This window comes from Vulpes vulpes, chromosome 2 (genome assembly GCF_048418805.1).
Source record: "Vulpes vulpes isolate BD-2025 chromosome 2, VulVul3, whole genome shotgun sequence".
Taxonomy (NCBI): domain Eukaryota; kingdom Metazoa; phylum Chordata; class Mammalia; order Carnivora; family Canidae; genus Vulpes; species Vulpes vulpes.
The window spans coordinates 55,742,882-55,759,734 of NC_132781.1; the positions used below are offsets into that span (position 1 = coordinate 55,742,882).

At 56.0% G+C, this 16,853-nt stretch overlaps 1 protein-coding gene across 2 annotated transcripts in view; it reads left to right on the plus strand.

Moving 5' to 3' along the window:
• NIBAN2 (niban apoptosis regulator 2) overlaps positions 1-16,853 on the plus strand; it is a 51,299-nt gene that overhangs the window by 19,825 nt on the left and 14,621 nt on the right. Inside the window, exons 1-2 of one of the 2 annotated variants that reach the window (XM_072748542.1) lie at positions 11,532-11,696; positions 11,835-11,965. In XM_072748542.1, coding sequence (XP_072604643.1) covers positions 11,909-11,965 — 57 coding nt within the window. In that variant the 5' untranslated portion in view covers positions 11,532-11,696; positions 11,835-11,908. Of the gene's footprint in view, positions 1-11,531; positions 11,697-11,834; positions 11,966-16,853 lie in introns of those variants that run through there. The other variant, XM_026009335.2, reaches the window with a different exon arrangement.

The following is a 16,853-nucleotide window of genomic DNA, read 5'->3' on the forward strand; positions in this document are numbered from 1 at the left end:
GCCCCTGTGGTGGGCCCAGGGTAGGTGTGGGAACGCTGGTCCTGCCCCGATTGGGGCGGGGTGTGGGGTGGGGAGAGCCTTGGCCCCCCTTCATCCCTGCAGCTTGGCTCTGTGTTCTTGGCTTCTGGGCTCCTAGAACAAGCTGCCAACTGTAGGCTGTGGGCACGGGTGCTGCCAGGCAGGGAGGGAGGGCCTGCAGGGGATGAGAGGGCTTTTGTTTCCCTGTTTGTGTCAAGATGGGAATCGACTTCCTCCCACTAAGCTGCCCAAGAGGTATAAAGGAAAGGGCAGTCCCGGGTGGGCGGGTCTTCAGTCTGCCTTTTTTTTTTTTTTTTTTTCTTTCTGGCATTTTTCTGGGGCTCCACTTCAGCCACCTGCCTCCTCAGGCCCTCCTGCCTCAAAGCACGCTCTTCCCCAGATGACCTGGGTCACTGAGCCTTGGTTAAATATTTGCCAACTGAGAAGAGCTTTAAAGGCAGCGTTGTAAGAAATCCCACCGCCTTGCTGCCTTCTTGATGGGGAGCCCCAGCTGGCCTCCGTCCTCCTCAGCCTCTTTTCTGGACTCCCTGAAACTGGATGGCTTTCTCTTGGGTGGGGTGGGGGGTGCTCCCCACTCAGCACCTGGCCCAGCACCCACCTGGGCCAGACACGAGCTGGGGGCCAGGGAGACAGCGGGACCAAGCTCTCTGGGGAACTGGTAGAAGGAGCCTCTCACGGTGACACAGCAGCCACAGTTGGGAAGAGGGCGGAGAAGTGGGAGCTGTGGCTGTGGAGGCTGCGGGCCCTGGACCTTTCCGAGGAGGTGACGTTTGAGCCTGGGCAAGAGGACGAGGAGATGGCCAGGCAGAGAGAGAGCATTCCCAGGCCGCAGACCCCAAGACTAGAGCCAGTTTTCTGTTCTGGGTACAAAACTTCCCCGACTCCTCTTCTTCACCCTGCTCTCACAAGGGGTTGGGCCACAGGATTGTGGGACCTCGTGTTGCCCCTTCCCCATTCTCCAGACTTAGTTTTCCTGTCTGTCCACTGGAGAGCTTGGACTTCATCTCAGAGAGCCCTCCCTGGGTGCAGTGACCTGTTGTAAGCATACGTCACTGGTCATTAATGAGGGGACACTCCAGGGCAGGGGTTGTACGGGTGCCAAAGATTAAGGTAACGGCTGTATATCTTTACACTGTTCAGCCAGCCCTTTGACTATTAACAATCAAAGCCAGCATCTCCTGAGGACCCCTCATCACCAGTGAGGTGGTGGAACTTTGGGGGTGGGGGGAGTCCTGTATTGTGCCCATTTTACCAATGAAGAAACTAAGGCCAAAGAGGCTATCCTGAGCTCAGGGTTTGCTTCTTGCTTCAAGCTTGGCCCCAGAACACTTTTCTCTCCAAAAGCCAGTGCCACACTGGGCAACAAGGTGCCCCATCTGAGCTGGGCAGCGGCCAGGCAGGTGGGGGAACATCCTGGCAGAGATGACACGTTTCCGAGCTCTTTCTCTGTTTTACCACACATCTAGGTGTGGGGATAGAGCAGCTGACCCTCTCTTACCTGTGTGACGTTGGACAAGTCACTTCATCTCTCTGAGGCTCATCTATATAAAGTGGGTTTAAGAATAAGTCTGGGTGAGGGTTTGGGATGCTTGGGTGGCTCAGCGGGCGTGATCCTGGGTCCAGGGATGAGTCCCTCATGGGGCTCCCTGCAGGGAACCTGCCTCTCCCTCTGTCTGTTTCTGCCTCTGTGTATCTCTCATGAATGAATAAATAAAATCTTAAAAAAAAAAAAAAAAAAGAAGTCTGGGTGAGGTTTCAATGAAATGATGGTGATTGTTAACATATATGGCAGCTGCCTCTGTGCCTGGTGGCCAGTGAAGTGCTGCAGGCATTAGCTCAGGCCTTAATTATTATTATAATTATGCACAAATGGACACTGCAGGAGATGTTTGGGGGCGGCCTTGAAAGCTGGCTAAGACTTCAAACTGTAGCATCATCGAGGGGGAAGGGCTCCTGCTTGGGGGCACAGAGCAGGTGAATGTGTGGAGGTGGAGGTCTGAGGTAGGTAGGAGATGGCTAGGGTGGGCTCTGGGAAGGGAAGTGGGGCTCAGAACCTGGCGGGTCCTGGATCCCATTCAGTGTAGTGTCTGTGGGCTGCGGTGTGCCAGACCCCGTTGCAGGTGCTGAGACTGTGGTGATGGGAAGCCTCCAGCTTCCCTGGGTGTCAGAGGCCAGCCAGAGCCTCCCTGAAGCACTTTGCATGACTATGTTTCCATGGCGCTGGGAGCCTGGGTTCCAGCCCCGGCTTGGATTCAGGCTCCTCCACCTGACAGCTGGCTGACCTTGGACGAGTCCTTGGGCCTCACAGTCTCTTGTTCCTCAGTGGGGGTGATACCCATGCCCACCTCCTGGGGCTGTTGCCAGGGCTCAGTGTCAAATGCAGTAGAGTCCCTACAGAGTAAGCCTGGGTGTCAGCAGCCAGCACTGTGCCTTTCCATCCGTGAGGCTTTCCTCCCTCCTCCGTCCACTGGGGTAATAACAGACCTCCCTCCCTGGGCCGTTTTGATCACCCACATGAAGTCCCCTGCGCAGGGCTGGCACACCATCAGGTGGTTGGTGTGATCGGGCCTTGGCATGCTGCAGACTGCTGTATTTATGGGGAGAGATTTTCCTTCCTAATAACTGGCCCCAGGGAAGGGGTGACCAGCAGAGGGTCCATCCCTTCAGGGCACCTGAGGCCGCCAGGGAGGGGACCTCGTGGGTGGCAGTCGCCTTCCCGAGGAAGAAGGACGGCCTTGTGCATATCCTCCCATTCCTGGGACCTGGCACGGCCCCTGGGCTGGACATAAGCCTCCCTTTCTGTGGTGAGGAATCTCTGGGGTGTGTGTGGGGAGCTTTATTGCTCAATGAGGGTGGCTCTGTGTCGGGGGTGGCCCTGGATCCAGATCGCTGCCTCTGGCTTCTCAGCCTGAGCTTCCTACTATGTGCCAGGCCCTGTCCCAGATGTGGTGGATACTGCCTGGGGAGTCCGACAGGGAACAGGCCTTTGCCCACTGAGAGTCAGTGGGGGCACCCACTGAGCTAGGGGCACTCTGGAGGAAGGAGCGTGCAGTGGGGGGCTGAGCAGGAGGTAGGGATGTTCCTGACCTGGAGAGCAGCCTGCGCAGGACCCCGTGGCAGGGAAGAGCATGCAGGAGCCTGGGGGCATTCTGAGGAGTTTAGTCTTTGTCCCAAAGGCAGTGGGAGCCATGGAAGGCTGTTGAGCAGAGGTTCAGGGAGAGAGTTGTAACAAAAAGATCCCTGTGGCTCTTGTAGGCGAAGGATCTGAAGGAGCCAGGAGTGGAAGTGGGTAGAGATTTGGAGGCAGGGCAGACATAGGATGGGAATGGCTTGGTTGGGGGACCAGTGGGACAGTGACCAGTGGCATGGTCAAGGCTTAGCTGTACCTTTCCTTTCCTTTCCTTTTTTTTTTTTTTTTTAAAGATTTTATTTATTTCTCCACGAGAGACACAGAGAGAGAGGCAGAGACATAGGGAGAAGGAGAAGCAGGATCCCCGCAGGGAGCCCGATGTTGGGCTCAATCCTGGGACTCCAGGATCATGCCCTGAGCCAAAGGCAGACGCTTAACCACTGAGCCACCCAGGCATCCTTCGGCTGTACCTCCTGACTGGCCCCTGGTCACTAGGAAGTCCACCTCACTCTGAAGGCCTTCCACTGGGGCATGGGGCATGGGGCATGGGTGGGGTGGGAGTCCTCTCAGGCCCAGAAGTGAGGTCCCAGGGCCCTGCCGCTCCTGGTGCTCTGAGCAAACTCTCTGAGCTTCGAGGGTTATTTGTGGGGTTGCCTTGGTCAGTCCCTTGCCCTCTCTGGGTGCTGCCTCCCTTCTGAACAAGGACTCCCTGGTTGCTCGGAGGGAACACTTAGCTGACTTAACCCCCTCTTGGCTTTCACTCTGCAGGGTTCTGGCTGCTAGTTCAAGCTCTTCTCATGGGTGGTTGGGCAGTCCCCCTCCTCTGCTGGCCAGTGGAGCCTGTCATTACCCCCTCCTCCTGACTTCCTCCCCTGATTACAGGTCCTGAGCAGGAGCCGTGTCAGCCTTTCTGGCAGTGGCCACCCACAGGGCCAGGATGGCCTGGCACCCCTGCTCCCAGAGGCTGGCAGGTGGAGGAAAGGTAGATTTGTCCAAACTTTTGTTCTGTGGTAGACTCAGGCTATTCTAGGTTCCTGGCATCGATAAGTTGTGTGTCTCCAGAGAAGTCACTTAACCCCTCTGAGTCTCAGTGTCTTCCTCTGTAAAGTAGGGACAACACATGAAATAACACGTGTAAATGTGGAGCACCACGCTGGGTGTAGAGGAGGTGCTGAACACTGGGCTGTTGCCGGGATGTGTTCATAGTGATAGTAGGGTGGCCAAGTAGAAGGGCCCCGGGCTGGGCACTGGGGGCCTGGCATGCTGACCCAGCTCTGTTTGGATATGCCGTGTGACCCCAGGAGAGTGTTGCCACCTCTCTGGCCTGCAAACTTTCCCCACTCTCCTAGGTGGATAGTGGGGATGGCGGTCGTTTGGACGATCGTGTGACACAGGGCAAACTTGAGTCCCTGGCTGCCTCCTACTACCCCACCTCGGGCCTTCACCTCTCTCCTGCTCTGGGAACCAGGTAGGTAGGTTCCGAGCCTGCCCTGCCCTACAGGATGCTGCCTGCCTGGTTTCACTCGGCAGATCTCTTTCAGCTCTGAAACTGGGCCGGGTCTCATGGGTGAGGTGTGTCCCTGGGGCCCGCTGGAGGGACCGGATGAGCCCGGAACAGGCCTGGCACCTTGCCCTCAGCATGGGCCGCAGTGGGGCTGGGCCAAGCGTGAAGCCCCTGTGGCTGCACGAGGCTGCCACCATCTCGGCCAGAGATTGCCCCCTTTGTCCTGGGGTCCCCATGGTCAGTGTGGAAGGGGTCCCGGGCCTGGGCTCGGATCCTGCCTCTGCTGCTCCCCCACCTGGAGAAGGATTTGGCAGGGATCCTGGTTCTCCTTGTCTGAAATGTGCCACCAGTACAGATACCACCTGCCCCAGGGTCCAGGTGACCCCTGGGGGGTTGATCTCCATGAGACACGTGGTTGGCATTGGGAGGCCATAGGAAGGCCTTCGAGGCTCTCTGGGGCGCCCCTGTGTTCCTTTCTCTCATCCTCAGCTCCTCGAGCTGCTTCTCCTGTCTGAGCCTTAGGTTTGTCACCTGCATGATGGGGAGGGTCCCCAGCCCCCCAGAGTCTGCAGGGGACTCCAGGCTACCCCGGGGCCTCCCACATTCTCGCCCAGCCCCCAGTTTCTGAGCGCAGGAAGCAGCATGACCCTTACTGTTGTCAGTTTGGAAAATCAGAGATTAAAGTGCTTCCGGATGCCTTGGCTACCGTTGCTGCTGGTCCTGGGGCTGGGCCAGGCCAGGGTGTTTCAAGGGCCTCTCCCTGAATTACAGGAACCTGAACAAGTGGCACGTTAAAGGAGCCCCCGTTAGCAACATGCCGCCTCTGCCAGGATGAAGCGCTTTGTGCCCGTTAGCTCGTTGATCTTGATCTTCTTGTAACCCGGGTGATAAGGCAGATACTGTTATGCCAGTTCACAGAGGGGAGACTGAGGCTCAGAGAGAGGAAGTGCCTTGGCCAAGGCCACACAACTAGTCGGTGGCAGACTCAGGACTTGAACTCGGAGCCTGTGTGCTCAGTAGAGATGGTGCCTTGTACACAGGTAGTGTGATGCTGAGTCCTGCCTCCGCCTCCCTGACTTCCCTCCCCATCCTTCTGTCCAGCCTGAGGGGCCTGTGGTCAGCTCCGACTCAGAGATGACTCACCAGCAGCTCAGAGGAGGTGCTGAGGCCAGCATCCTGGTCTGCTTCTAGGGCCAGGGCAACCCTGGTTAGATCATCTTTGAGATTTTAGATCAGCTGAGCCAACAGAGACCCACCCACCCATTTTATAGGTAGGAAAATTAAGGCCCAGAGAAGATGGACAGGTAAGGATCCAGTAGGTGTAAGGGTCCTAGCTCTGACCAGATGGGGGCTGGAGACCCCAGGCTTCAGTACTTGCTCTGACAGGTCTCAGCTATGTGACCTCGGGAAAGTCATTTTGCCTCTCTGAACCTCAGTTTCTTCATCTGTAAAATGGGGATAGTAAAGTGTGTTTTGCCTGCCTCTTGAGACCAGGCAAAGACCCCAAAAGAAATTTTCTTTCTTTCTTTTTTTTTTTTTTTTTTTTAAGATTTTATTTATTTATTCATAGAGACACACACAGAGGCAGAGACACAGGCAGAGGGAAAAGCAGGCTCCATGCATCGAGCCCGATGTGGGACTCAATCCTGGGTCTCCGGATCACACCCCAGGCTGCAGGTGGCGCTAAACTGCTGCGCCATGGGGGTTCCCCGGCAAAAGAAATTTTAAGGCAGCGCTTTGGAAACTATATTGTGGTGCCATGTGGGAGGATGTTGGATGAGGAGGCTTTATGGGGTGGGGACTTTGTTCAGGCTTTCCCCTACTGGGCTGTGCATCTCTGAGTAGGTTGCCAGGTCTCCCTGAGCCTCAGATTCCTTATTTGTAAAGTGGGGCTAACAGTCTCTGTTAGGGTTCAGTGGACTATTGAACATGTGTGCACATGTGCGTGCATTTCACCCTGGCCCCCAAGTCCTGAGCCAGATGGAGCCTGCTGCCCTCATACTGCAGATGTGATCTGGAGATGGAGGTCCCGGCGAGGGGGCAATGGCTCCCTGAGGTCCCAGAGCACAGTGGTGTCTGGATGCAGAATGGGACACTCAGGTCCACTCCCAGAATTCTTGGGCTGCCTTCTTGGGCTAAAGAGGGACCCCACAGGTGGATGCTTCCTGTGACAGCTCCATGGAGGTGCTCTGTGGGTTTCTGTTGACAGATGAGTGAAGTGACTTTTCTTGAGTCATTAATGTTTCCAAGTGTTGGCTTATATACCTGTAAAGTTGAGGGTTTTGTTCAGCTCTGGGGCCATTTGAAGAATCCGAGTGTGTGCACGGGGCCCTGAGTCCGAGTGGGGTGAGCTTACTGCCTAACTCTGCAGGATATGCTGGTGGAGGCTGAGGATGATGTCGGGGAGTTTCTCCGCGGTCAGGTGGGAAGCGGGGTTGCATACACCTGGCCTGGCTTTCCCGCCCCCTTACTTTTACCTGAGCTCCTCCTTTGTCCAGCAGGCTGTCCTGTCTGGCCTGTCAGCTGAAGACATACCTATCACTTTCATTATTATTTTGTGATTCTTGTCCTGGTTCTTTAAAAAAAAAAAAAACAAAAAAAACCTTCCCTGGATTTTTTCAAGCTGTAAAAATTATACCTGTTAATAAAAATTTCAGTCTCTTGTTGTTGTGATGAGCTGAGCACTACTGTGATTAATAGTGACATCATAGGAACATTTAGGGAAGTCCTGAGCCAAGCACTTCCTGAGCTGTCCCATTCTACGGCACTTGCCTATGCCAGGCTCACCATCCCGGGGTTTGCAGTCAATCCTCAGACGGATCTGAGCGTCCCTTCCTTCCTGCCTCAAGGCTCTGAGAGGGCTGGGTGGCTTGACAGTCCCTGCCCTGTGGCATCTCCTACAGCAGTGCCCAAGGCTGAGTCGGTCGGTGCAGGAGGGAGGGCAGATAAGATGTGGAAGGTGGGTGAGGCCGGCACATGCTCTCAGACGGCTCTGTGCCAGCATCTCTGTACCTTCCCTGGGTCGGCCCTCCCTCTGGGGATGGAGCCACAGTGTCTGTCTGTCCTTGGTGGGAGGGATGTTCTGTAAGGCCCTGTGGACTGTGGTCAGAGCCAGATGTAGGAGGGAGTCAGCAGTCTGTGGATTGAACCCCAACTGCCTCTGGATTTGTGACCTCCGGGGAGCCTCTGCTACCCTGCGGCTCAAAGTGCCCTTTGGGGTGGTGAGCCTTTGTCTCGGTGGCCCTAAATCCATGGCATGTGGTGTCTTCAGAAGCCATGGAATGAGGGGTAAGAGGGGTAAGAGCTGGTATGGGCAGGAGAGGAGAGGGCACCTGCGCCCCCCCCCCCCCCCCCCCCCCCCGCTCCGGGGCCTGGGGACCATCCACACACATCCAGGCGGGGACGCTGCAGTGAGGACTTGAACTGTAAAATCCCTGGGCAGCTTCAGGGAGACAGCCTCCTCGTGGGGTGCCAGGAAGGGATAAAAGGGGGTGCTGAGCAATGCTTACAGGAAGGCTCAGCAGGCAGGAGCATCCAAGGTGGCCAGGGCCTGGGGATCCTGTTCAGGGCTCCTCCCCCATGAGCCCTTTATCCCAGGAGGGGACTGGACTCCCTTCCCCAGCCTGCCTCTTAGAGTTCTTTCCAGCCCCAAATCCTAGACCCCCTATGGCTCCTGAGTCCTCATCCTCTGTCTTCTGTGCCACTTCCTTTGTACCAAGCACAAGGCAGTTCCTTCCAAGCTGTTTTAGGACATCCCTCAAGAATGTGCTCAGCGCTACCCTTGCCGAGAAGCCATCCCTTGGCCCTACCCCCTTCACCCCCCTGCCTGGTCTTCCCTTTCTAGCCCTCCTTTGGCCAGACTTGGCCCTGGGTGCACCCAGTTTCCTGGCACTGCTTGGGGACTCTCTCTAGTCCTTGATCCCTTGGGGAATGATGTCCTCCCCTCCCCCGGCGCAGCGGCTTCCCCAGTCCTGTGGGGCCTGGCGCAGAGTGCGCACTTGGTGACTGGCAAGTGGACACTCCCTTTGCCCAGCATCTGCCTGTGCCAGCCCGCACGGGGGAGCTGGGGGATCTAGTGGTGAGCAGAAGGATGCCGGGCACATCCTCCCTGGTTTGCACTCAGTCCTTAGATACTGGCATCTCGATGCATTGGGCTCCTGCATTGGGAGAGCAAGTTTGGGTCGTGAGAGACCCTACTGTGACTGTTTGGAATTTCAGGTAGCAAAGGATTTATCTGAATTACCTATCCAGATCTATATAGTTCTCAGGCCCGGTGAAGTGGGGGCCAGGGCAGCTGCCGTCTGTTTGGGGGTGCAAGGTGCCTCGGGCCACTTCCTCTTTTCCTCTTTCATTTTCTGTCCGTTTCAGCCCGTCCCCTCTCGCCTCTCCACTCCCTGCCTGGTGACTCCCCCCGCCCAAGTCCCCATGCCCTCCACCCCTGGACTCTGGTCCCTCAATCTCACTTGGAAAACTTGTCCGCATCCCCGTAGGAGGGCTATGGTGAATTTTCTCCTTGCCCCCATCCCCACCTGGCCCTTCTCCGCCCAGATACTTCAATCCTACCAGCTTCATCTTTGCCTTGTGGCTCCTTCTGGGTCACCTTGTTCTGGCTTTCAGTTCCTCAGCCTTCCCAGCTTCCTCTCTAACCTATAGCTCACCTCCTGCCCCGGGGCCTTGACACACCTGATGGGATGATGGGATGCAGCTTTGCCCTTCCTGTCCTCCCCAGTCTGGCCTTAGGACCTTCTAACTTCTAAACTTAGCCACCCCCTGCTTAGGTGCAATATCTGGGTTTTGCTGAGAGCATGCTGTGGGTTAGGCAGACCTGGGTTTGAATTCTGACACAGGATAGCAGCTTCCTCCTGGGCCTGGCTTCCCAAGGGTCAGGGCAGATTCTGGACCTTCTGGAAATATTGCTCTGGGGCTGAGTGTAGCAGGGGCGGGTCAGGCCTCCCAGAGCTGTGGCTGGAGGATCCTCAGGATCCTGCTTGCTGGAACAGTTCCCATTGGGTGTCTGGCTACTTGGGGCAGAGTCGGGACAAAGCCCTGGGCTGAAGCTGCCTGGCCTGGTGGCTGAGACCCTGGCTCTCCAGTCCTGGTCTGTGAGCCTCCTCATCCCTAAAATGGGAAAACAGTAGCAGTGACTCCCTGAGGCCTTCATGAAGATCTGTGGGATCCTGCATGCAGAACTTGCCCACCCACCAGCTCAGGTTAACGCTCAACAAGTGGTGGCTCTGCTGATAGTGAAGCTGCTGTGATTTATTACTATTATTGTTACCTGATCCCATTTTCTCTATTTGGCTCCAATTCATTATCCCTTCTTGCCTGTTTACCCCACTCCTCCCAATCTTGCCTCATCATTTTTCAAAAACAATTCCCGTGGTCTTTGAGAGTGTTCTGGCTGTTTATGGTTTTTAAAAAATAGGCATTCAAAGCAATTCCTCATTTGTTACCCCTTCCTCTCCCTGGATTGGAATCTGGACAGCCGTGACCTCATTCCAGGAAAGGGGACCGCAGGCAGGGTCTGCAGAGAGGGGTCCTTGGGCCGAGCTCTTCCAAAGAGAGAGTAGAGGGATCGAGCCTGCCTGAGACCCCAGGTGGGGAGGTGGCACATTCTTTCAGCCCTCTTCCCTGGCCACCAGCTCCTAGCTGGGCCCCAGGACTGCATCTGAGCTCCACTACCCATTGGCTCCATGACCTTGTGCCAGTGACTGAACCTCTCTGGGTCTCAGCTCTTCTTCTGGGTCTTCTCAAAAATGGGAATAACACCAGCCCTACCTGACAGGACTCTTGAGAGGATTAGATGAAATGCTGTCCTAGCTGGGTGCTCTTGGCAAGCAGAGACTAGCTGTAGGAGGGATGGTGTCCCTTCTTTGAGAAAGGCCCAGAGCTTCAAACCTGGAATCCAGGACTGTGAGAGGTGGCAGGGCCTGTCTGCCATCAAGTCCAATGTTCTTAGCGTTCAGAGAACTGAGGCCCAGAGAGGGGAGCCGCATGGTGTGCCAGCACAACGGTCGGTTCTCCAGCAGTAGCTTCTCAGGACCAGGAAATCTCTCCCAAAGAGAGGGCCTCCTTGTCATGGGTCACCACCCTCCCTGGGCTTCAGTTTCTTCATCTGTAATAGGGATGCCCAGGCAGTGCCAGGACTGAGTGTCTGACATGTTCTGGGCAAGCTCTGGAGGCCACCATAGTCACCTTCTCTGTTCAGAAACTGCTTTAGCAGCAGAGAGAAGCAAATGGCCAATGGAAGCAAAAAGGTGGTTAACTTGGTTTAAAAAAAAAAGTGGTTAACTTGGTAGATGAGTTCATTTTAGAATGTTTATTTTTTTGATTGTGGAAGGGCTCGTGGTTGTAAAATAATTCAAATGCCTATAAAAGTGAATAAAGCAGAAAATGCAGTTCACTTGGCCGGTCCCATTGCCACACCCAGGGGTCCCGCCCGGAACAGGTGGGAGCGCTGCCTTCCCGGACCTTTTCCGCCGTCTCCAAGCATAAATAATTTATAGGCGCAAACAGTAATTTTAAATGAAGTGATATGCAACACGTGATTCTGGAACTGACTTTTCTTTATGCGGCTGAGTGTGGTCACCATCCCCCTGGTGGCACCTGCAGGCAGCCCCCCACCCCCGCCGTCCCCGGGGCACTGGTATGGCCTGAATCGGGCTCCATGCACGCACACCTGGCTCAGTTCTGCCGCTTGCCTGGGTGAATCCATGCACCTGCTCTTCTGCCAGCCGTTCCGTGGGTAATTCCTAGAGGAGCGAAGGCATCACATGTGTCCTTAAAATTGTTTGCGCAGGCGCGGGTCACCCCCCGAAGGGCCTTCTCTATTTCTGGCACCCACGGCTCTGAGTTGCTGTGCCTGTTCCTCCATGCCCTGACCGGTCCGACGGGGCAAGGTGGACTCTCGGCCTGGGTTTGCTTGGTGGCCGGGAGGCTCAGCATCTTGTCATTTGCCCGTTTTCCTGTCCGGGTTCACCCGCCGTGTGCAGGGGTGCGCCGCTCTGGCCAGACGCAATGCAGGTGAAGGCACGGAGCTCGTGCAGACAGTTTTAGGAGCAGGAGTTTGGAGCTTGGCTGTCGCCCCTGCCTGGGGCAGGGCTGCCGCTGGCAGGTAACCGTGACAACGATCTCACAGCCTGGTTTGTTCTTCCCTTTCAGAGAAAACTGGGAAGATCCTGACGGAGTTCCTCCGGTTTTATGAGGACCAGTATGGCGTGGCCCTCTTCAACAGCATGCGCCACGAGATCGAGGGCACGGGGGCGCCGCAGTCGCAGCTGCTCTGGCGCAAGGTGAGAGGTGCTGAGCGGGGTTCAGGGCGGGCTCTGACACGGCCTGGCCCAGCAGCTTCACATCCCTGGGCCTCAGTTTACCATTGTGGCCTTGACGGTCTCTAGGGACCCCACCTAGCTTCTGAACTGGCAGATAGCCTGGTGGCCTTGCCAAGACCCCTTCATTTGGCCTGGGGGACTCCCTGCCAGTTCAACCCCTCCATGGGTAGAGCCAGGGCTCTGGAATCATCTTGACAGGCCTGGGTTCAAGCCCAGCTGCTCCTTATTTATTTATTTATTTATTTATTTATTTATTTATTTATTTATTAAGATTTTGTTTATTTATTTGAGGGAGTACGTATGAGCTGGGAGAGGGGCAGTGGGAGAGGGAGAAGCAGACTCCCTTCTGAGCAGGGAGCCTGACGTGGGGTTCAACCTCAGGACCCTGAGATTACCACCTGAGCCGAAATCAAGAGTCGGATGCTTAACCAACTGAATCACTCACACGCCATCGGCTGCTCCTCTTAGAGGCCTTGTGCTGGTGAGCAAATCACCTCACCTCATGGAGTCTCAGTTTACTCATCTGTGAAATGGGATAAGAATACCTGTATAGAGTGGTTGTGAGGATTAAAGAATCAGTCAGTGGGTGCCTGGAGCAGGGAAGGTGCAGGTGAGCCCTGGCTGATACTGTCAGCATCATCAGCCTTGTCATTATCCTGTTATTAGCAGGATGGTGTTTGTCCAGTAAATATTTGTCTAGTGAAAAAAAAAATTTGTTGAGTGAGGGACTGGAAGCTGTGTAGGCTCCAGCCCACGGGTCAGCATGGGCTGAAGGAGGCAAACAGAGCCTCCTGGGAAGGAACACCTCCTAGTGTTGCCTGGCCTCTGTGTGGGGCCAGGGGTGGGACTGGTGGGGAGGAGGTGAGGGAATGTTGGAACACAGGCTGGGCTGTGAGTGTTGAGCTGGAAGCCAGCAGTCCCAGGCCTGAGCCTGGGGGGTGAGAAGCCAGCCCTAGTCCTCTGGGGCTGGGACAGGGGGGTCCGAGTCAGTCCAGGGAAGTCCAGGATATTCCCTTTCGGTGATCTTCACCTTCTTCCCCCTGGAACGCCAGGGGATGGCAGAGGGAAGGGTGACAGGGAGGAAGGGTGCCCGCCTCACCTCTTCTGCAGGCAGCCTGGCTATGCAGTGGCCTTGTAGCAGCTGACAGGCTACTTACTCCTGGCTGGTGGCCCCCTCAGAGTGCCTGCTAGCTTCCCCCTGGGGAACTGGACTGGCTCAGCTGATCCCTCTGTGGGTGGGCTCCACACCGGGTCGGTCAGGCTACCCCAGTGCCAGGACTTGGGTCCTGAGCGGCTGATTTCTATGCTTGGTGAGCTCCAAAGCTGCCTTCGCTCACCTTGCCACGCCTCCCCGCTCTGTCCTGTTGGCTTCCTCTGGGCTGCCCGGGTCAGCCTGTGTGCCGGCTTCAGGGGCCCGAGACAGAACCACAGAGGGATGGAGGCTGGACCGCTGTGCCCCAGTGGGAGAGAACACGGGGGACCAGGCCCAGGGCCTCCTGGTAGCTGCTGGCTTGGGCTGAGTCAGTCCTCAGGCCTCTGTTCCCCCACCTGACAAGTGGGGACCCCTGCAGAGGGATGTGGAGATGGCTCCACGAGAGAATGAGGGGAGCAGGTGGGGCGACTAAGGGGTGCAAGTCCCGTCTTGCTGGGTCACCTGTAGCCTGTGGCATCCCCTTCCCGAGCCTCCATTTCTCTGTGTGTAACTGATGCTCAGAATGGCCACGATGGGCCTGAAGAATGAGAGCAGCGTGGGGACGGGGGTCGGTGTGTGTGTGTGTGTGTAGATGGGATGCCAATTATGCAGAAGGGGACCCGGAGTGTACAGAAGGGGAGCGATACGGGCCTTGCTGAGGTGGCAGAGCAGAGCGGCCTCAGAAGGCCCCAGACTGGGAGGGTTGGGGTGGTTTCCTCCCTGCCCCCACCCTTCCCCAAACCTGAGTGGCGGGAAACGTATCCGTTCACCGGGAAACCAGAGGAGCAGGCTCTGGCTCCCTTGACCAGGCTTCTTTCAGGATGTGTTACCCTTTGGTGTCTTCTCAGTGGGAGGGACAGCTGGAGGCATCAGCTCTTGGGGGGGACCCTGAAAAAGACGGGCAGGACCCCGAAAAAAGGCACACACACTGAGCCAGGGCAGGTGCAGGGCCACACTGCCCTTGCTGGTCCCATACACACTGGGGAGATGGACAGTAAAGCATCACAGGATGAACTTAGTGCCATCAAGGAGATGACTGAGTGAACTCAGACTGGGGTGGGGGGGTCTGGCCTCGTCTGGGGACCCATCAGGGCTTCCTGGAAGAAGGGCCATCTCCACTGAGGACCTGCCGCCAGGAGGAGAGAACATGAGACCGAGGGAGCCGCATGTAGAACAGGGCCTTTCAGGGGCTCCCATGGATGGTGGAGGCAGGACACAGTCAGGTGCCAGATTCCTGCCTGGGGTGGAAGACAGGCTGGGGCTGTATGCCAGAGCCTCTGAGCATCTCGTGATGCTTTGCATTTGGGCCCAGAAAAGGTGGTCTGGTCCCTTGGTGTCATGCCCCCTCCCCACCCTGTGAAAGCGGAGGGCTGAGATGGTGCCCGGAGGTGTGGCCTGGGCTGGGTGTCTGGCTGGTGCCCACTCGGGTAGTGTCACAGGCACCCCCCAGGTCCCAGTTACCCAGGAGGGAGCGGCGATATCTGAGCACGAGGCATGAGAGTCCCTCTGCATGAGAGACATCTAGTGATGCCTTTAACACCCATTGTAGGAAAACTGGAAGTTGCCACCTCAATAAGGGGAGTAAAATGAAATCACCCGTAATCCCTGAAAAGCAAGGATTTTTGGTCCCATTTTGCTACTCAGGAAACTGGCCATTGTGATACATCATGATAATATGATAATAGAAATAACAATGTTAATTGTCATCCTAATAACATCATTTGTTTTTATTGGAAATAATAGAAACAATAATCCAATAACAATAGTAATAGTAAAAAGCCAGAAATCATGATAAAAATAGTAGTTGTTCCGTGTGGGCACTGCACATCCAGCTGGCACAGCATCGCTCTCAGGGGCCATACTTATGTCCATACCTGTGACGTGGCTCAGAGAGATGGAGCCGCTGTCCGGGCTCCCGCGGCGGGGGCGGGGGCGGGGGCGCTGGGGTGTGTGCTCTAACCGATCGCCACCCACCCGCCGAAGGCTCCCAGTGCAGCAGCATTGCCTGAGCTCAGGTTCCGTTTCATTTCCTGTGGGCCTTCCAATGGAAACATGACTCTGCCATTTGAAAGTCTTAAAAATAAAACCTAAACCCGCAAGCAACCGCCCATTATGGGCTGCCCTAGGATCTGGGGGTGGGTTGGGGGTGCTGCTGGGAAGGCTTGCTTGGGGCTTTCCGCTGCCCCTGAGGTGGGGCTCCTGCCCAAAGCAGGGGGTAGGACCAGACCAGAGGCCTGGGGGGAGCGAGCATCTTACCAGGGTGTCAGGGGAGCTCTCTGCCTTTTCTTTCTAGAAAAGATGGGGATTTCAGAGCTGGGTTTGAGAAGAGGCCCCTGTCTCAAGATAGCCCACCGAGCATAGCTCTGTGACTTGGGCAAGACCCACTCTGTGTGTGTGTGTGTGGGGGGGTGCATTTTCTTTTCCTGTAAATATTTTTATCTCTGGGTAGGAAGCCGTCCCGGGGTCCTATTGTTTGAGTACAATGGGGCCTCATTTTCCAAGAGTGTTTTGGCATTTCCCTTCGAAGAGTAGGGAGGTTGTTGGGGCGAAGCGGCCCCTGTGAAGACACAAGGTCTGGGGGGCGGGCAGCTTGGGACCAAGGCTCACAGCTGCAGGGGGCAGACCCTGAAGCTGAGCAGGGAAACTGGGAAGGGTTAGACACTCTTTTTTTTTTTTTAAGATTTTATTCATTCATTCATTCATTCATTCACTCATTCATTCATTCATTCATTCATGAGAGACACAGAGAGAGAGAGGCAGAGACACAGGCAGAGGGAGAAGCAGGCTCCATGCAGGGAGCCCCATGTGGGACTCAGTCCTGGGTCTCCAGGATCACGCCCTGGGCTGAAGGTGACGTTAAACCGCTGAGCCACCGGGGCTGCCCAGACACTCTTAATAATAATACTTTCTCCCGTTATTATGTGGGATACATGTTTATTTCTGCAAAAGGCCTCATTTTTATTGCGGAACAGATAGGAGGTGTTGCAACTCTACCCATTCAGGAGTAAGCCTACCCACTGTGGCCTCTGTATCTCCTTTCCTGAAACTTCCCCGTGCAGGTGTGCTCAGGAAACACGCTCTCAAGGGTGGCCACCCCTCCTCCTCCCCAAATAAGTCAGTCTGTGGAGCTGGGAGACCGACACAGACTGAGGAGTCCTCACAGCGCTCACGGAGGCTCCCGCGTATCGTGAGTGAGCAGACAGCATGCCCGGTGCGCGTGGTCCTTGCGCGTGGTCCTTGCACGTGGCCTCTCATGGAATCTTCGGGATACCTGGGTGTGGTCAGTGCTCACCCTGTCCTCATGTTACAGATGAGGACACTGAGGCCCAGAGAGGTGATGTGACAGGTCCAAAGTCACACTGAGTGGAGTCAAGGCTCGGGCTTTGCTGGAAGGTCTGCGTGTCTCTGCTGCCCACACTGGTCATCAGTCTGCCAGGCTGCTGGTCAAACACTGAACCCTCTGAACTAAGGTCCCCTCCGACCCCACACAAATTTGCAGAGTTCATCTTATTAGCCGTCAGAGCCAGGGAGGCTCTCCAGAGCCACCTCGGCCAAGTTTTTGTTACCCTGAGGGTGACAGAGGCCTAGAACAGGAGAGACTTTCCCAGGCCCAGGGGCCTTCACCGCACTGGCCTGATGGCGGCCACGACAGCAGCC